Genomic DNA, 21152 nt, shown 5'->3' on the forward strand with positions numbered 1-21152 from the left:
GAAGGGAGCGAGTCAGGTTGTACTTGACCTGCAGAGCATTCAGCATTTTAGCTTGCATGTTGTTAATCTGCTTAAGTGAGCTTTAGAGAGATGGTGTTTCTCTCTCCGTTTTACACACACAAACCCACTTTCAGACACACCCACACCTACACACACACACCAATCATAAGCAGCAGCATTGTTACTCATGTCAGGAGTCATGCCGCTATTGGGATACGTCACGGGGGGGGGGGCCCGGGCCCAAAGCAGTCGGGCTCTATCATACTCTGACTGGATTTCTAGTTTATTACAACTTGGGTCACATTTTTGTCTTTTCTGTCAGTTATAATAACATTGCGCTCACCAAAGTGCTTTGCTGAGATTTCTTTCCGGGAACACTGCAGCATCTCCAAAAGAAAGGACCAATAAATGAGCACTGAGTTCATCTGACAAGATGTAAACACAGATTTTTGCAGACCACTTTGAAGGTAAAACTAGACATAAGTTCACCCGCAATGTCAGGAATATTCCTTGTGCATTCAGACATATGTTAAGCAATGTAGTTTCATGTTGACCCAAGAGGGCAGTTTGTTGACAGCAGGGTGAGGTTTTTATCATTTGTCCACCCAGGTCATTTTTATTTATATTAGCCAATATCACAGATTTGCTTCAGTGGGTTTTAAATCTGTACAGAAACACTCCTTAGACACTTCACCTCGAGAACAGAAACATAAAAACACACACTGACACACAAAGAGAAATCATACAGAGAAATCATTGAAAAGCTACTGAAGCTTCATATTATATCACTAATGTAAGAGACCTTCATATATCCATACATAACATAGTAAAAGGCACAGCGGTGTTTTGACCTAGATGCTAACAGATTAGCAGTGATAATGTCAACATGGTGGTTTAATATTTGCTGTGTCCACCATCGTAGTTTAGCCTGTTAGATAAATACAAAGCACAGCTAGGGAAGGCCATTAGTTTAGCAGGTGTTTGGTTTGCATCCAAACACCTGCAAAAAAGCTGATGATGGCACCAAGATGAGTAGGAAAAATGTTGCTGACAACAATAAAGTACAGAAGGATGTTTGGTTTCTTGGTTGTAATGTTGTCACTTTCCACGAGCAAACATCAAGATCACATTTGATACAGAGCTGTGAAATCTGCTACGTGTGGGCGTTTCCATGTAGGTAGGTGATAAGTATCATGATGTGGACACACTTAAACCAACAACCCACCTGATAAACAGCAGCAAGTTAGAGCACATCAGAACTTCACAGCAGCAGAGGACTAACTCATACATTAAATTCGCAATAACCCACAGCTTGAATGTAGTTTTGATAAGCTGCACAAGACATTTGGCATGAGGTGGATATGAGTGTATACCACAGAACAGAGGCTCAGTTTACCGCAGATGTAATCATACTGATTTGAAAAGCGAAGTAAGTTCAGCCAAGGCCATGGCTTTTCAGTTGACATACATGCTTAACTGAATAACGTCTGAGAAGAAAAATAAATGCAACACCTTTTGAGTGACAGAAGCCATGAAAACACTCCTGCTTACCTTTCCAAGATCAACATACAATAAACACTTGCAATCAACATTAATGAAACAATGGCATCAACTAAAAGGGAAAACATGTGCAAAACCAATCAGGCCAAAACAAAGCAAGCAAGACCAGTCCAGGCCACCACCCAAGGCCTCCAGACTCAAACATTAATGCTCACATGTCAGCAACATGCAGCAGCGTTAAAGCATCACGATGCACACGCCAAACACCAAATGAATACAAAGTTCAGCCACTACACGGAATGACTGGAACGACCAACACCAGAGCAAACGATGCAGCAGCAGCAGCAGCATAAGAGCGTTTCAACAAGCAGGCAGCATGCTCACTGCTTTCAACACAAACAGACCGAACAGAGACATCAACCCAGGATAAGCACATTAGCAAAAAGCAAAAAAAAAAAAACCAAGCACTTAGCTTGATGATGTGAAGCAGTGAAGTCCGGCCTCTTGGTGAAACGTCTCTGAAGAGTCTCTGTGGTCCCAAACTCTTAGAGCTTCAGGCTTGGAGTGTTTTGTTTCAGGCCTACACTGAATTAACCAAAAGGGTTGCTAATGTGGTCAATGTGCAGCACAAGCACCTATCAAATCATCCCAGCGCAACAGTACTGCTTTAGTGTGTAGTATTTCTCAAAACTTTAAAACGTATGAGTAGCCTCAACTAGCAAAGGAGCCATGTTCAGCAGCAGGAGAGCACAGTGGGCAGGGCATTAGTTTAAATAACCTGCCTTGAAACAGAGGGTGCGTTTGATATACTCTCCACACAGTAGAGTATGTCATGTGTGATTGTAGCAAACATTTGAAGTTGTCTGTCTGAACTAGTTTGCAGGTTTCACCACAATTCCTCTGGAAAGACTGAAAAATGACTGTGGACAGTAAGAAGGGAAGAGGAAAGAAAGCATGAGGAGGGAAAGAAACTCTGCTGTCACTTTTTCTTGCTGTGTCCCACCTCCCCATCGCCATCCATCGTAGCGGAGGCTGCCTGATCATCTTGTATCTACCCAGCACAACACAGTGAAACTTGTTCTCTGCAGCCAACTCATGGGAACAACTCCAGCTCAAGTCCACCTCTTAAGTCCACCACCATCCACCACCCTTAACCACTCGGCCATCTTGGTTTAAGTGTACTCACGTGTTCATACTGACATCAGAAGCTGTACTGGTCTCTCTAACTGTTCCTCCTCTCCTTTCTGACTGTGAAGAAACTACATTGGAATATCATTTTAATAAGAGATGAGGGACAGAATCAACAATACAAATTCGTTTGAGTGGCATCAAATTTAAGGTCAACAGGAGGAGCAACATTAACTGGATGGGACAGAGTCTGTTAATCCGAGTTTCTCCAGCCACATTCAGTTTAAAAACTTTTGTGACGCCTATAGGGTTCTCACATGCTCAAACACAGGAAGCATCATCATCATCAGATATTATTTTTGTGTGGTTCAAAAACAGTACAACACTTGAAGCTATTTGTGAATGGTTAGACCTTTGACAATTTAGGATACATTCATTTAAGGTATTTTGTGTCCATTTACAGTTTATGATGGTTTAATGTCATTTGTTGTGTGTTCACTGTGAACTCATCATTTTTCCTTTGAAATGTTGCCCCTCTAACACACACACACGCACACACACACACACACACACACAATCTCAAGGTGCTCCAGTCTGTTTTCATTTCCTCCCTCTTACCTTTCCAACCCTGTCACACACAGTCTTATCTCCATCTGTCTCTTCTTTCTCTTTGTTCCCTCTAACACAAACAACTGGTTTCCAGTGCTTTAAAGTATATCCACAGTATTTTCTCTTTTATGCGTTGACATGTTGGGTGTTGGGCTGATGAAGCTGCAGCGTGTGTCTCGCTGTTGCAGATTTGACGGATTGGAGCCATAAAACCAAAGCTTTTTCTTTTTTTTTTCATCACGTCTTCATGCACAGTGTCGTCTTTGTGCAGCTCAAACAGAACCACTCAATTATGAAGTTTATGTATTTACATTATCTGCCCACTCTGGTGTTGGCCAATGCCTACACACGGTTTACTCCAACTCCTCCAAGAGAAATATGCCAGCAAAGTGAGTTACGCAAAGTGACCTCAAACCCACATGAAGTCACCCGACTGTCTGCCTCGTCTGCCTTTCGCCACCACAACCAACAAACATTTGTTTTGTCCTCTGTCTGTTGAAAATGCAGTCAGCTGTTGAAGCATGTCCTAATAAGTGTTTAACGTCTGAAACATAAAGAGATGCTTGAGGCTGAGTGGAACCACAGCGCACTGGTCCAACCAGCAGGTTTGTGGGATGCCAGCAGGGACTGGAACAGCCCCATGGGAACAAGGTTTGGCTCCATGGCTTCAGGTTTGGATGAGGGAGGAAAAAAACATCATGTCGTCGCCACCAAAGAAAACAAATCCCACAGTCTTCTCTTTATTTTGTAGTTTACTAATTGGCTGCTCTTCCCAAGCCAGAGTAGTTGTTACATAAAAATTAGGTTAGTATTGCAGAATGAAATAAAGCAGTAATCTTTCCTCGGTCAGCATGTATCAGCTGTGTTTGAAATTTGTGTTGGGAGTATTTACTGAATGGTGATGACACCTGAATGAAGTCCAGTTGCTGAGGAAGGCAAAGTGAAACAATTGAAAGCTCATGAGAAAAGCTGGTGGCGAATTTGAGTTTGGAACATTTGACTTTAGATTTCTGCTACACTTCCCAGCCTCTACTGCTCTACATACACTTTATAGACAAAAGTAGTGGGACACTATTAGACCAACAGGGACTTTAATGACTTCTAAATACACGGACAGTTTTGCAGCTATAACAGCTTGTGTTTCTGTGGGAATTTGTGCCCATTCATGCAGTAGAGCATTTGTGAGGTCACACACTGATGTTGGACCAAAAGGCCTGGCTCACAATCTCTGTTCCAGTTCATCCCAAAGGTGTTGGATGGGGTTGAGGTCAGGACTCTGTGTGGGTCAGTCAAGTTCTTCCACACCAAACTCATCCAACCATGTCTTTATGGAGCTTTGCTTTGTGCACTGGGGCACAGTCATGCTGGAATAGAAAAGGGCCTTCAACAAACTGTTTCCACAAAGCTGGAAGCATAGTATTGTCCAAAATGTCTTGGTATGCTGAAGCATTAAGATTTCCCTTCACTGTCAAGCCCAACCCCTGAAAAACAGCCCCATGAAGAGGTGTGTCTGAATACTTTTGTCTATATAGTGTCTGCCTGCAAATCATATCAGCATCAGATGACAGACATGCATATGCCTGCTACGAAGAAATAATAGAGCCAGATACCAGACCCAACAATGGCTACCTGGGGCATACGCCAAAAAAGTCTTGTAGCTTCCTGGTTTTCTTCCTGGTTACGAAGCCCACTGAGTATCCGCAGTCACGTTTCTCCCGTTTGTCCCAGAGACTTTAGAAAGTATTGTAACTTGAGGAAAATTTTACAAATGTAAAACCTCCACATGTGTCAAAGATTCATAATTGAAAGAAACACAGTTGACCTCGTTTTTATATATATGTATATATATATATCGGTGGAATATGGGAAAAAGGTACAGCTTTGGGCCACACTCAGTAAGACAACAAAGGTTTGCCAGCGAAAGTATTTGTCTCATATTTTCCATGTTTTTTTCTTTCTCCCCCACATAGTCTCTGACACAAGTTGAGAAAATATGATAGGAACTATTTAAGCAACAGCACTACCAGTCGACTGTGTCCTGACGTATGACTTCGCCAGTGCGGGGAGGGGATGACTGGATGTGTATGTGTTTGTGTAAAGTGAGGGAGAAACAAAGAGTGTGGCAGAGCTCCTCATCACACACTAATGATAACGGACGCCAGGGCGAGCAGCTGACGGATGCGTGGTGTTTTTACATGAGGTCACCTTCTCCTGCCCGTCGTCCAGCCCGTCGTCTGCGAGTGGCGGGATGAGGTCACTCCTGAAAACATTTACCTTCCTCTTTACCGCGTTAATTGTCATTTCCTCAGTTTGAGTTTGAAATAACAGCAGTGACTCTGGAACAACACTGAAAAATCACCTGTTAGCTGTTAGTTATTCCACTGCGTTAACAGCACACACATGTCTGCATCAGCTGTCCCCATTAGCAGGGTTTTATCTGTGTGTGTGTGTGTGTGTGTTACTCTCAGTTACAAATTCACAGGGGTTTTAGCTTTGGTATTATGATCTTGGAGATAATCTGTCTCTCACACACACACTCACAGAAGCCTGTTTGGTTCCTCTCTCGGGTTCAGATGAATTCTTAACTCCTTCAGTCAGTCTGAAAAACCCGTTTGTCTTAAAGCTGTTTTCCGATCACCACACTCACTTTGTTTTCATATAAATAGTTTATTAGTGTCAGTAACATGTCATAACAGGAGCATTTTCTTCCCTCCGTTCTTTAATGTTGATAACATAACAGAAGTAGAAACAGAACAGTGATAGGAAATGAGAGGTTATAAAAATAAGAGGATATAAGTGTGTGTGTGTGTGTGTGTGTGTGTGTGTGTTTTGCTGAGGAAGAGTAAATCTTGGAATACAAAAGCATAATCCCAGTCACTGTTTCGAGTAGGGATTCCACCCAGTTTATAATCTGAGTCACTGAGCGGTTTATAGTCTTTAGAAGGAACAAGACGCAGACAATAAGTCCTTTGATATCCCACAATCCACCTCACTTTGCGTTCAACGTTCTGAATGTTCATCACCTAATGGCTTCTCTTCTCCGTCGAGGAAACCGTCAGCCTGTTTCTTATTCGTTTCTGTGTGTGTGGCAGGTTTTCTTTCGCAAATCTTTCAAAGTACAGCCGAGGTCCACGTGAGTCAGGTGTCGTCCGTCAGGCCTCTGCTGGTCAAAATACACGCCATCAAACCTCTCGCGGTCACTTGATGGCAGGGGACGGTGGAGGCGTTCGAGGCTGAAGGTGTCCTCCACTCCTCCATCTGCCCGGCTCTCTTCACCTGATGCCTGTTGGGAGAAGAGTCGAGTGCAGATGAGGAAACCTCGACACACCTGTGCTGTAACTGTAGCTGTGCTCAGTTTATCTGAAGGGGCTACTTGTCTTATGTCTTATGGTTTTGATGAAGTGTTATCTGTTTATCTATTTATTTATTGGTTTTGTTTAACAATGCACAGACAAAACACATTGATAAACAACACTGTGAACGAGCCAGGTAGCCTAAAGGCTGTTTTTAATCTTTGGGATGGATGTTACAAAGTTGCATTAAAAACAATGTTTATGTCACGAACGGCGTGTTTTAATACACATTTTTAGATTCAGATGAGGTACGTGTGTCAGCAGGAAGTTGCATGGCTGCTGCAGGGATTAACGCCGACTGCAGACCTTCCACAGGATTAGAAACTGACATTCATTGAGTAATTTACAGTGCAATTTAATAAAGAAAATATTACTATATATTATTATTATGACACTTTTATACATTTTGCTCACAGTGAAGCCCAGTGAGAGTGTCACAAACATCCCCCACGACAAACACACACACACACACACCCTTTAATACATGTTTGAACTGGGAAAAGCAATTCTTCTTTCCTGTCTGTAGTGCAGGAGAGACTTTTGGATAAAAGGGGGGCTGGGGGTGTAGGAGGGTGTGTGTGTGTGTGTGTGCAAGCAGTGAGGAAAAAAATACCTCAGATCTCTTATCAGCTGAAGCAGCCTTTACATTATAGCCAATGCATAACACACACACACACACACACACAAACAAACAAACAACTGTATGCTCACCATTGTCTGCATCTGATTTTGGGCTGATGTGGTGTTTGTTAGTGCACATGCACTCCAGGTGATCCTCCAGCCTCACGTGCACCTCCCTCAGCTTGGGACGCCTCCGCACGTACTCCACCTTTGCCACCTGGAGAGAGAGAGAGAGAGAGAGAGAGAGAGAGAGTGAAAGAGAGGGAGAGAGAGAGTGAAAGAGAGGGAGAGAGAGAGAAGTGAATCGTGTCAGTAAATCGATTTCACGTCCCGGACAAGGAGCCAAGTCATGGAGCTCCAGGTCTGATTACACAAACATCTCTGCTTCAAGTCCAGACAGAATCAGAGACAGCCGAGCGCAGACTCACGAGGTTCAGCTGAGGTGAGGAGCTGTGCTGCTAAAGCACCAATCAGGCCAGGATTCACCTTTAATGACAGGCTGCTAAAAGAGTGAGCCATGACACAGCGTGATCGACTGCTTCTGTCTGAGATTAAAGTTCAAGCCCGCATCCTACAAAGTGTGTTTTATTTAACAGCCCAATCAGTGTGACATATGCTGCACTGAAGTCATACAGAGGAGGTCTGAGTGGTTATTCACTCATACTTATACAAGTGCAGCCATCTGGAGGCGGCGGGTCATGTCCTGCTCTTCATGTCACATTAAGTATTCCGTTAAAGTGACAAAACGAAGACGGTTTTAGGTTAAATATAATGAGTCTTCTCTCATGCTTCAAGTAGGCGTTAACCTTTTCAAACAGTTACTTCCTGCAGTCACTGCTGGTTGCCTGGCAGCTGCTGAGAGCCAAGAGTCACGCATAACCATCCACGGAAGCAGTGAATTAGCGTTTACCAAATAAACAGACACGGTCTACCAGCTTTGGAGGTGCTGGTGGCAGATTGGTCCCTTCAGACAGAGCCAGACGAGCTGTTTCCAGTCTTTGTGCTACGCTAAGCTAACAGGCTGCGAATTCAAACTGTACTGGAGAGCTGCATCATTTAAGCGTCCATCAGAAAGTGAAGAGACGTATTTGCCAAGATGCTGAACTTCAACCAAGTGGCCACGTTGTCTCTCAACGCAGCCTTGAAAATGTTAATCAGGCTTTAGCTGCCAGGAGCTGAAGGTTTCCTCGTTATGTCGACAAAGACAGAATCTGTGAGGGATTACGTTTCTCTTGCAAATTTGTTGTGTATTAACACAGTGCACTGGATTGTAAAAATCACCACAGGTGATGGGTGGAATGAAGATCACCTGGTCGGCCTCTAGAGTCGTACTGTGTTGTCTTCCAGCTCTTCTCTGCTACGCTCCTCCAAGTGGTTGCTTTTTAATTTGCTGTGACTTTGCGGCTGCTAGCTCGGTCAGGTCTCTCTCGTAGCTAAAAGAGGTTTACAGTCCAGCAAAGCACCCACATCTCTGCCAACTCTACTCCAGCTCACCTGTTGATCACATGCTACAGCTTACCCTCATTACTGGGCAAGACCGAGGGATGCAGTTGAACTCTCAAACAGAAACTTGCTCCATTATAATCGAGCAGAGTCCAGCAAACTCTCACGCCTGTCGCAGCCTGCTATGACAGCGCAGAGGTCAAGCCGCTAACGCTGATGTTATCGCTGTCTCTGCGTCTCACACGCGGACACACCACCTAAACCTCAGCGCTGCCGCTTTCCCTCCGGCTGTGTGTGAGTGCATCTGAACGCTGGATCTCAGCACATGTGAGTGACTTTATTTTTGATTTCCTCTGCGGGCGGACAAACGACGAGTCCTTTCATCTCAGATTGAGTATCAGCAGGCCAAAGCACAGACAATCAAACTCGCCTTCTCTTTTCTTCTTCAGCTTTTTCCCTCTTGACCTCTGGCAACACACACACACGCACAAATACCTTCTCTTATTTCTATATCTTCCACTCTTCTTATTTCCCACTCGCTCACTTCTGCTTTTCAGTCTCATTCACTTTTATTGCATTTTTATCTTTGCATGTAGACTTTTTTGTCTAATTTTACACACAACTGACATCAAAAGACACATAAAACCCCGTTTAGATAATCAGTAATTGAAGTAGCCATAACAGTGATGGTAATCATATCAGTCCGTGTATCAGAACGTGCAGTTAATACACTCAGATTTACACAGTGAATATCAATATCACATTAATGTCATTCTCTTGATTTAAAAGTGCATCTTAGAGCCCTTTATGGTGTGCTGAACACACACACACACTCACACACACGTTTTGGGTCAGCTCCCACTTGGCTGATGGTGTGAACCAGTCAGGGTTTACTGGGTCTTATTTCCAGCTCTGGCAGAGATCAAAAGGAAGCTATTATGTTCTTGAACTGACTCACTGCCAGATTCTCAATCAGACACACACACACACACACACACAATGGTTAAGCCAGGAAGAGTAATTGTTTTTGGCAGGTGTAGAGTGTATACCTCCAGTAAATGGCTGTGTGTTTACATGCTCTGTGCCATCATTAGTTTTGAGTGTGTGTGTGTGTGTGTGTCGGTGCCACTAAAAGACAAATAACAGAAGCCTCTTACAAAATGTTTGTGTTTGTAGTTGTTTACGAAGGATGTGCCAACATGGTGGACTGGTGAGAATGAAAGCTTAGGAAGTATTTTTGCCTCCTCTGCTGTCTTTTTGTTTGTGTTTGTTCGTCACTTTCGTAGTAGAAGTGGGCAGGACTTCTACCTTAAGTTGGTGTGATTATCTCCATTGGTGGTTGGTCTGATGTTTCCTCTGGGAGAACAAAAAACTGGTGATGATAGCTCATTAGTCATACTGTTTTGGGGATTTTTTTTTTTAATATGAGATTGTTTCATGTGAAGACGTCCACATGAGAATAAAGTTTTTATGATAAAAGTTAGGAAGCTACAGGAAAAAAAATGAAAATCTCATTTCTGAAAAGGTCATTTTGAGACGCTCCCTAACATCAGACGTCAGTTTCCTGTGGTATTATGAGGTAGAAATAAAACCAGCAGAACATCAGTCAGTCTTTCTCCTGAACTGCACAGCGAATTTAACAAGAGCTGATGAAAAGCGGAGATGACCTCCACCTCCACCTTTTTTTTGCTCTTTTGCCTCCAGCTTATTTATTTACATTTCTAAATCACAGCAAATCTACAGCTTTGGTCATTTGTATTTCCTGTTTGTGCTTTACATACAGTTAAATCCGATGTTTTACTTTTTTTCTATGATTTCTGAACGGGCTGATGGAAGTTGATCTTGCCAGACATCAGAGATCCTGACACCACTTTAGAAAGCCTGTGAGTTTAGATATAACTCAGTAATGACTCTGATAATAATAATGTAATATGTATTCATATGCAAATATTGTTTTTGCATTCATTCAGCAACCAGTCTTCAAACCTTACATGAAAGCTTTCTGTTAGAGGGAAAGATTATCACACAACATGGCACACAACTGTTTCAATATTACGGAAGACACACTTCCAGACGTGGTTCCTTGTTCCTGTAGCTTACCTTGACCGTGCGGTGGTGCTTGCGAGCCGCCTGGCATCTCATGTTGCTGGTGTTGCAGCAGCCGGTGCAGCGTTTCACCTCGACGCAGGGCGGCCAGATGATGAAGTTGGCTGAGGTGGGATCCACCTGGCTCCTGGGGATCTCGTAGATCGCCGTCCGCACCTTACACACCGCCGGCAAGGCCTCCTCCACCACTGCAGGAGATCAAACAGGTCAGAGCTCGCAGAGGGAGAAAGAGCAACAAACACTTTGTCACTTTCAACCGCTCCATCTGTGGGACATCAGCACCACAGAGAACTTTCAGAGTCTTAGTACTGTGATATTACATGAATATCAACATGTAACGCACTGATAGCTGAGACTCTTGTGTCTTCGGTCCTTGTGGTCATTCTGAAAAAGATCAACAACTACAAAACACGGCACAGAACACAACTGAAACCTGAGAATATACGGAGGTGAAAAGTCACTGAGTACTAATACTGTGTGTGTGTGTGTGTGTGTGTCTCACCGGTGCTCCTCCTGTGCCTGGTGAGTGTGTGTGTTCTCTTCAGGTCGAGAAAACTGTGAGAGAAGTCCTTGTGATAGCTTTGTTTGGTCTCCCCGAGCACCTCGTTCTCTGGGTAAAGACAAAATGACAGAGAAGTCACACACTCTCACCATTCATAAATATTCCCACACACACACACACACACACACATTGAGACTCATATTTGAAGGACAAAACACATGTGAGAGGTTATTCTTCTGGGAAGCATGAACGTTCTTAAATTTTGCTCAAAACACTGAAAAATTATCTTCTGGGGAGCACGAATATCCACATGAAATGATTAAATGGCTGACAGACTGACCAGTAACAAACATGAGTCAGACATGCAGGATGTTCACATGCCGCGGCGAGCCTTTTAAAACGGACGTCTTTGTCGAGTCCCTCCTGATCAAGGCACAAACTTAACCGGGTTATTCTAACTAAGTTATGATGTTTGGATCTGCCAGCAGGTTACTGAGTTCTCTGCGTGCAGTCGGTGAGAAACTCAGTCCATCGGAGCGTATACCAGACACATTTTAAATCTGCTTTCTCTGGAGTTCGTTCAGAACTCCACTGCTGAGAAAATGCTGTTTTGTTGCCTCAGAGCTTAAAGGTCTGTGGTGGCTTTTTTTGTTTTTTGTTTTTTTTTTGAGGATTTGTAAACAAAAACATCGAATCTTTGTTTGTGTCTGTACAGGACTGTGAGGCCGCCAGAGCAGCTCAGTGAGAGACACGACGGCCGTTACGGTCACGTGTTTCATTGGCACATTCAGAGCAAACTGGTGACAGCAGAGTGAACCTCAACATTATCGGTGAAGTTTGTCTTGTCAGCCTGGTGACGCATGAAAACACAGAAAGACCTGAGCGTAAAACGTGCTAAAAATGCACAAAACACATCATTGAAATATAGAAAACATTAACCACCAGACGAGCTTACATTAAACAGTGCAAGACTGATAAAGAGCTGACTCGTCCTGAGCGTCTTTAATCCTAAAACTGAACTTCACGCATGTAGCTTACAGGTTGCATGGAAAGGTTTCAGATTTCTTAGCACAGTATTATTATTATTATTATTATTATTAGTATTATTATTATTGTTGTTATGTGCACTGAGTGTATGTGAGCTCATGTGGTAATAAGTAACGTTTACGAACAATTTTGGAGTTTGGACTTTGTTACAGTCAATCAGCATCATGAAAAATCAACTTTATGAGCAGTTTCTATTGATGCTTCAGGTCTGATGGCTTTAATTTAACCACACAGAAGCAAATAAATAAACCTTAAATTATGACAAGCGGAAAAATCCAAGCTGAAGTTTATGTTTTAGTTTAGGGATGATTTTGAGTCTAACGAGGGAGGTTTTCACACAGATCTCTGCCTTATGTGTGTGTGTGTGCGTGTGCGCGAGTGTGTGTGTGTTTGTGTGTGTTTATCGAAAGATGCTGTAAAAGTCCTTGAGGTGTTTCTGAACTGTTCACACATCCTTCAAATCATTTCAAATCTCAGCCCCACCAAACCACAGGATCGTTCATAGCAAATAAATTAGGCGTGTGTAGTGTGAAGCTCTGTGTGTGTGTGTGTGTGTGTGTGTGTGTGTGTGTGTGTGTGTGTGCACGGGGGGATGTGGTGGTGGTGGGAAATCCCGGAAATCAGCATAAATGATGTTTGGACAGGACTGTTTTAATTTGATTGTACACCAAACTACACTCTTCTTTGTGTGTGTGTGTGTGTGTGTGTCACTTTTTTTTGTCTGCCATATGTGTGTGCAAGCAGTCACGCACACATGCCTGCCTGTATACACAATGTGCTTCTGCAACAAAGTCCAACTTCAACATTTCTGTCTCTCTGCCTGTCTCTCTATCTGCCTGTCTCTCTCTGTCTGTCTCTCCCTCTCTCTCTGTCCATCTCTCCCTGCCTGTCTCTCTGTCTGTCCATTTCTCTCTCTCTCTCTCCACGTCTGTCTCTCTGCCTGTCTCTCTCTCTCTGTCTGTCCGTTTCTCTGTCTGTCTCTCTCTCTGTCTGTCTCTCTCTGTCTGTCTCTCTGTCTGTCCGTCTCTCTCGGTCAGTCTCTCTCTCAGACTGTCTCTCTCTCTCTCTCTGTCTGTCTCTCCGCCTGTCTCTCTCTCTCTCTGTCTGTCTCTCTCTCCGTCTGTCTCTCTGCCTGTCTCTCTCTCTCTCTCTCTCTCTCTCTCTCTCTCTCTCTCTCTCTCTCCCCCCTGACATGCAGGAATTTGAACATGAATTATACATAGCAACACAGCAGCCCTCCAGCGGGCCCTGCTCTCAGGCCAATAATGGGCAGCATGACAACAGCATAATGAAGTGAGCCACTTGACCCCCACCGAGCCGGGGAGCCGTCACACTCGACATTTGCATCTCAATGATGCCAGGATTAATGGTGGCACCGCTCGGGGCGGCAGACATTAAAGAAAAAATGAATCGACTACTTTTCACAGGCGACCAAAAGTTTGGAGCAGAAGAAAGTTTGCGTGGCAGGAATCTGGAGCCTGACTCAGGGACGTAAAGGCAGGAAAGTCTGTTTTGTGTCCGCAGTTATTTCCTCCTGTCTCACCTCACTGAATCTGTCAGGACTGATGTTTCAGCTGGATAATGAGAACTGACATCTACTGGGTTTATTGAAGGTGAATGTCTGGTGGTGGTGGACATGTAGTCATTGTGCTTTACTGACACGGTGTTTACTTTATGGGCTTTTTAAAAGTGCAAAAAACTTTTTTTAAACCCAAATTTCAGTTACAGTTTGAACCTAACTGCTTTTCCAGAAAGAGGCCACGAAGAAAAAGAAAACACGAAGACAGAGAGATCGCCATTATGTTTTTGAGGGGGGAAAATGTTTTTAAAGGGGTTATTTTTCCAATGAGCACCACACATTTGACAGGAAGCAGAAAAAAATGGAACGTGTTCATGTGGACATTTTCATGGCAGTAAAGCTCCTTGAATCCTTGAACCCTTGAAGGGTATTAATCGCAGGAAATATGTCTCTCTGATTGAAAAACTAGGTCATTTATCTAAATATTTTTGACTGTTTGGAGAAACCAGCAAGTTGTAGTACTTCCATAATCTGAAGGAACTCGGCTGGTTTTACAGTAAGCGTGCAGTGTAAGTTAACATATCCTGACTTTTAGTTCTTATCATGAAGCTCCGAAAACACTACAATTCCCATAATGCAGCTGTCTCTTCGTTAGACTCCCTCTGAGTGGTGAATGCTCACACCTCTGAGACTCTACACCCTCTGGAGTTTCTAATGCAGGCTTCCCATTCAAACCTCCATGTCTCCAACCCCAAGACAACCCGTCTTACATCACTTTTTTCTCACAGCAGATCGCATTCAACTGGTTTTCACCTGTTGAGTTCTGCTCAGCATGACCAGAAAGTGATTTTTGAAATCTAGTGGAATGCTCCTTTAAACAAACATTTTCTGTCCAAATCTATACCTCATTCTCAGTTCACCACTGACAGTTAACTCAGAGTTCACGGTGGGTGTAAAAAGCACGATGGGCCGCTGGTTTCCGAGCAACACGCAGTGAGGCATCCTCTGTGCGCACTGCGCTGAGCCAGATTCAACCAACACCTCAGTCCAGAGTCTGAAGCCGCAGCTCTGACAGGCACAAAGACGCTTCAGCCCGGTCGCCAGAATAAAATACTCACGTTAACACTGGATGACAAGCAAGAGACGACAGTTCAAGACCCAGCCGACAAACTTATTTTTGTTATTTTAGAAACCGTTTGTACATTTCGTAGCCACCTTTGCTGATATTGACCGACACCGATATTTTCCTGCTTCTGGCGTCAAACCCAAGTACCATAAGGCAAAACGTTACACATGACATCCCATAAGTGTTTCTGTGTATAAACTTAATCAGATTTTAACCACAATGATGTCACATCATGAAAATTAAAATGTAAACATATCAAATGTAAAGTTTCCCTGGTTGGGAGAAGCGTATAGTGCCAACATTTATTCTGGTAACCGGATTGGGAAGCTTCCGGCGGACTGATGTTTGTCAGCAGTGTGAAGTTCAGAGCCTTTAGGGATCTTTGAAAGCCACGGGGACATCATTCATTCATCATCTTTTCCATGAAAGGCTCGATCAAGTGTCATACAACCACTGACCCGAATATCATGCATTTTGTCCTCACTACAATCCTTTACCCTGATAACAGCTATGTCATGGAGCTCATATCACAAAACGTCACATGAACTGAATTTTTCACCGAATAATCTCATTTTGCTGTAGGCTAAGGCTCGCTAATCCAGCGTGTGGGAGTGAGAGAAACTTGTATTAAAATGAAGCGCTTTACCTACGGAGTCTATCTCTAGCAGCCGCTGGAGGTCGCTGATGCTGCGGATCTCGCTGCGGGAGAGGCGCTCCAACAGCTCACGGGGGAGAGGAGACTCCTGTGGGAAGAAAGTCAGTCCATGTGGATGGAGACACAGACGAGACTGTTGGCGCAACACTAATCTGCAAACTCAGTGACAGCCAGCCTGTTGCATTTACTTCAGAAAAGGACAACACTCAGGTCACCTGTGCCAAAAAGCATCCGTGCGTAATTGCGCAGAATGAATTTAATCTGTGGCATGTGCCGCGGTTACTTTTTTGTAAGAGTTGCAAGAAATGTGTCGACAAATCTCACTGCAAGAAACAGCAAATATCAGCCACAACTGTCTTACCTCAGCAGCGGTGCGTAACAGGCAGAGGTAGCCGGCGAGGAGGTGGTACACCGCGGCTCTCATCTCCTCTCAGATCCGCTGCATAGGCACCAGGACGAGGCGAAGGTCCACTGCAGGAGCCGGGCTGTCGCTCCCTGCTCGCGGGAGCCCAGAAACATCCCTCGGGAGGACTGTCCACAACCACGACCTCAGTGAAAGAGCGACTGAATGTGAAGCTGATTCTTGGACTCTTGAATGAAAGGCGGTGAAAGTACAGAGCCAAGCTGGTCACTGTAGGTGAGAATTCCAGAATAATATAAAAGTGAGCCCAAAGCACGTTTAAGGCCGTTCAAACGTCTGTCCAGTGGCATGCAGCATCAAAAAAAAAAAAAAAAATCAAAAATAACTGAGGTCAAGTTGGTGCCCTGCAGCTGTTCGTTTTCAGAAGAACAGTCGTTCAAATGAATCATGAAAATCTTTCTTCTACATTCACACGTCCAACAATATCCATCATCTTGTCCTCAGTATAATCCGTTCGTAACCACACATTTGTGCGTCCTGCAGCGGCTGAGCATCTTGGCACGTTTCATGGGCAAATCTCAGAAAGTGGTTCAAGCTTTAAAACTGAAATGTCCTGCGATAACCGAACCTGTTCCGAGCACGAGGAGTCGACGAAACAAGAGCAAAAACGGCGCAGGCACGAGGAGTTTGCTGTCAGATCACAGGACTGCTGGGAACTCCGGGGTGAATGAAGTCGGGATGCTTCCAGTCACAGGATATAACCGCGCGCGTCCCCGTGCTGCCGCGCCGCGAGCGCGCTTTGCACAACACACGAAAGCCTACAGAGCGCCAACTCAGGCTGTCAACTGGTCCAACGCAGAGGCTCGTTTTTATCACAGCTGTTTTCTTAGACTGACAGACTCGTGATGATGATGATGATGATGATACACTGTAACCTCACACATTTGTGAATCAGTTGTTCAACAAGTCCCACTCTCTGTATGTGTGTGTCTGCGCCCGCGTGTGTGTGTTTATGTGTGTGTGCCATTATAAACATGATAAAACATTCTGTTTTGCCATCATCGGTCTAGAATGTATTCTTCCATACGCTTGTGAGATCATGAGGCATAGACATAGTGAACCTGACTGGTTTGGAACTACTGCATTTTCATGGCAACTAAAGATTTTTTCAGCTTTCAGATACCAATGGCTCATGGAGACATATGGGAAAAAGTCCAACAATTGTGGAAATTTGTAGAACAGGTAAGTTGTGAACTGGACTGGATTTAGGATCCGTCCTGACTTGCCATTAAGAGAAGGATGTCGAACATGCATTAGAACCACCAGCCCGTCGACGGAAGTTGTGAACAGGACTGGATATGGTATCCGTCCTGACCTGCCCATTATGGGAAGGTCCTACGTCAGCTACTGTTTATGTGGCTGGATTAAGGATCCATCCTGAGCGGACAATTTACACACAAGGTTTCGAACGTTTGAACCACAAGCCCATTAATGGAAGGTCATAGAACACTAAGTCGCGTATTAGACTGGATGGTTGTAAATTCTGTGTGTGTGTGTGTGTGTGTGTGAGAGAGAGATCAGTGGCCCTGTCAGTGTTTAATTGGTGTGTAATAAAGCTCATTAATGAATGTCTAGACCAAAGATTGAGTACAAAGTCCAACCTTATTTGTGCAGAGAGAGAAGAGAAAAGTTAGTCCTGCTGCTGCAGATGTAAGACAGATGAAGGGGTCGCTCATGTTAGAGTTACATGTTTGGAAGAGCTTCCCATGGAGCGCGCTGGGTATGTCTTGATGCTGCTTTCACGTCCTTCTTCTGTCTTTTCGCTTTTACTCGGACTCCCAGGTTGTCATTTTCAAGTAATTTTCAAGTTTTTAAAATGGGTTTTGTGGCAGTCATCTGATCTGAAAAACAAGTTGTCAAACTTTTAGAGGAGCCCAAAAAACTCTGGGTGTGGTGGAGTGATTAATAATGCCTTTAGCCAGCTGATGTGCCCTTGAGCAAGGCACTTAATCCCCCCACTTTGCTCCTCCGGGCGTCTGACATGGCAGCCCACTGCTCCTGTGTGTGTGTTTCAATCAGTGAGGGATCAATAAAGTAAATAAAATAAAAAAATAAATTCATCCATCCATCCATCCTCTTGTGGTGGTTAAGTTGAAATATTAAAATGACTCCTCACACTAAATTAACACCAAAATGTCACATTTAATGCTTCTGTACTCAGAGTCGTGTTGACAGTCAGCTCAGATTTCTTCTGACCATGAACACAGTCTTTCCCTAACGTTAATCAAACAGCTTTACTTTTCCTGAACGCAACCAAACCTCAACCTTAAACTGGTTTTATCACTAATTTCTCAGAAACGATTAGCTTGTCGCGACTGTCAGTTCATTTTTAAGCCTCCATCCATCCATCTGCACCACCTGAACAGAGTGGCTGAGTTCTCAGTGTCAGCACATACTGTGAAAAAGGCAGGAGCACAGACAGGGTCAGCCCAAAAGAGACGAGGTCATCTTTGGGTTGTTATAGTTGTGTTTAAATCTGTGATTTCTGATGAGTTAACATTACATTACATAACAGCGCTAACCTGGTCCTTTAATATGCATCTAACGGAGTGTGTGACGTGGGAGGCACATAGCATTTGTACATTTCTTTGGGTCACTGGAGGAAACTGTTGTGGGAGTGTGAAAGACTTTCCAGAGCTAAAGCTTCATAAAGCAGCACAGGAATCTGGAAATCCAGCGTCACGCATTCGAACGAGCACGTACACATTTACCCTCCATTTGTGTCTGCTTGGCTTCCCTGTATACGTACACACACACACACACACACACACACACACACACACACACAGCAATTAACCCCCCACACAGAGTCACCGCCCTGTCATCTTCTTTCATCCAAATAGGCTTCATCTCGTTGTCAACAAGCTTCTTATCTCTGCCGTTCCTGCCCTCAAAACCCTCCAGTTATTCATCTTTCCTCCTCTTTCCCTCCTCTCTTTCCTTTGTCCTCACAGGAACCTGTAAGTTTGAGTCGGATTAACTGTTAATTTAAATGATTTTGTGTGTGTGTGGAAAATCCAGGCTGTGTTGGACCAAACACTCCACCAATTAAAACCCATTTAGGCTGACAGAGGCTAATACCATCACAACAGAAACCCACCTCTGTCGCTCTGCCTCCAGCTCCTCGTGAATGGCTTCAGTGCACCACACACACAAGCAGACAAAGAGCTGGAATGATGGAGGATAAATGGGTCGGAACCGATCCGGATCTCACACCAGCGTCCTGATCCTGTCCTTCTCCGGGCCAGTCAGGCTCCCTGCTGTCCAAAGACCAGCTGTGACTGTGGCAGACAGACAGAGAGGAGTAGAAACATCCAGTCCAGCTTTGAAAATGCATGAGTAACCTTTTCGTGGAAAATCCTACATTTGCTTTAAAGGCCTGATCAAACCACAAAGTGGCACAGCAAAATCATTTGTGAAACATCTGGTTCTAGCAGTGCCGGGTAGTCATTTCATTCGCTGAAGAGTTAATAAAGAGGTTTACTCAGAAGCCATATTTGCACTGTCGAGTCGCGTCTCATAACTGTCTGCAGACTTTCCTCTTTTTAAAGCAGTTTGTTATCCAGCAGTAAAAGTTGATGGTGCAAAACATTTGACAGCTTCAGCTGTTTTGGACTCCTGAAAGGTTGGCACAACTTTAGTGCTGAATGGCTCTTCAGCTGTGAGGGAGATTTCAGATGGATCATCATCATTTTTGAACAGCTAATCATGTACACGTTTCTTTATTCTCTTGTTTCTTTTTCTTTTTTGTTCTAATTCTTTTTGAAAGCACCACTGGGGGTCGTCCGAGCGGAAAACAAATTACGGAAAGTTTTGTTTATGTTAAATATGATTGTATATTTTATTTTATTTTATTTTTGCAGATATTTGCTTATTACAGCCAAGTTTTTATGATTTTTTTTGTAATTATGAAAACGGAAATTCATATTTCATTTTATCAAGTTAAGTGAAATTTAAAGCTACATGGCCCCTAAGCACACTGGTGTCCTTTTGGTCCTTTTGTTAAAATGCTTTTCTAAAAAAGGGCAGAACGTCGAATTAGCTTTCTTCTCTAAGTTTCTTGTGGGATAAATAAAGTTTATCTTATCTTAAAGTCTCCTCCTTGTCCTCCCTCCTGTTTTTCTCCCACATAACTTTCCACACAGAGTATATGGTTTATAGAGTTTATTTATAACAAACCAAGGAAAAACTATTTTCTTGTATAACTTTTCCAGTACTTTTCCTGGAAGCAAACTGTTGTGAATGCAGTATTGACCACATTTGAGCTTAGTGATTTTGCTCAGGAGCACTTCAGCAGTGCAACCTGCTGAATACCACCAAAGAGAATTGAGTAAAATGACAATATAAGAGTCAGATTTGGGGAGGAGGGTGTTGGAGATATGAGCAGTGACAAAAATAAAAGAAAGAAAGAAAAAGAGAGAGAGGCAGTGTTTAAGAGACACACAGGCAGTAAAAGTTAATCCAACGGGGGATAAGAACTTTTACGAGTAGGGTGGGGGTTAAGGGCCATCCCCGACTTTATTCACAAAACCAAGCACATGGTGGAAAAAAACCGGTGCACACATTTTTTCCCTCCCCTTCTCTCTTCAATCCGTCCAACATTAATTATTTTTTTAAAAAAAAGTCAGAATGGATTTCACTGTTAAGCCCAGAGTAAAACCACTGGACACCTGCCAAACCCTATTGTGCAACGCATGAATGTTTGGTCATCGGCCAACTGGAGACTTATCCTGGATTACCATCTGAAATATGCCAGCATTTACCTTCATGTAATGCTACCCCCCCCTCCCCCCCACCACCACCAACACCACCCCACCACCCCACCACCACCCCCACCAGCTACCCCGCCCGTCTGTTCATCACAGGCCACAAGGCTCTGAGAGAATGCTTTATTTAGGTCCTTTTGGGAAAGTGAAAACACAGGGCCCTACTGTGTACTGTGTCAACTCAGACAGAGAGGCAGCTTAACTGGAAGGGGCCTACAGTAAGTGCTGGACCTCCCACCAATCAGATTTACTCTACAGAATAAACTGGAATGCACTCAAGAGAGCACACACCTCACCAGAAGGCCGTGCAAATTTCTATTTTTTTTTTCACTTCAAAGAAGAAAAAAAATCACATT

The 21152-nt window shown here is 43.8% G+C and overlaps 1 protein-coding gene across 1 annotated transcript; it reads right to left on the reverse strand.

The window, feature by feature from the left end:
• Nucleotides 1–5884: 5884 nt before the first annotated feature.
• Nucleotides 5885–16849, reverse strand: LOC124050361 (platelet-derived growth factor subunit A-like). Its single transcript, XM_046372838.1, has 6 exons — nucleotides 15971–16849; nucleotides 15601–15697; nucleotides 11263–11370; nucleotides 10755–10948; nucleotides 7302–7428; nucleotides 5885–6520 (listed from the first exon to the last, which is right to left on the reverse strand). The coding sequence occupies exons 1-6, from the start codon at nucleotides 16031–16033 to the stop codon at nucleotides 6510–6512; spliced, it is 600 nt and encodes a 199-aa protein (XP_046228794.1). The 5' UTR covers nucleotides 16034–16849; the 3' UTR covers nucleotides 5885–6509.
• Between the last annotated feature and the right edge of the window lie 4303 nt (nucleotides 16850–21152).

This window comes from Scatophagus argus, chromosome 2, assembly GCF_020382885.2.
Source record: "Scatophagus argus isolate fScaArg1 chromosome 2, fScaArg1.pri, whole genome shotgun sequence".
Lineage (NCBI taxonomy): Eukaryota > Metazoa > Chordata > Actinopteri > Scatophagidae > Scatophagus > Scatophagus argus.

Bases quoted from the DNA above. Each gene is read 5' to 3' on its own strand.
- LOC124050361 (XM_046372838.1), bottom strand. From the start codon at position 16,033: ATGAGAGCCGCGGTGTACCACCTCCTCGCCGGCTACCTCTGCCTGTTA. The intron at 15,698-15,970 runs GTAAGACAGTTG...TTCTTCCCACAG, and splicing joins TGTTACGCACCGCTGCTGAG to GAGTCTCCTCTCCCCCGTGA. The intron at 10,949-11,262 runs GTGAGACACACA...GATCTCCTGCAG, and splicing joins CAGGCACAGGAGGAGCACCG to TGGTGGAGGAGGCCTTGCCG.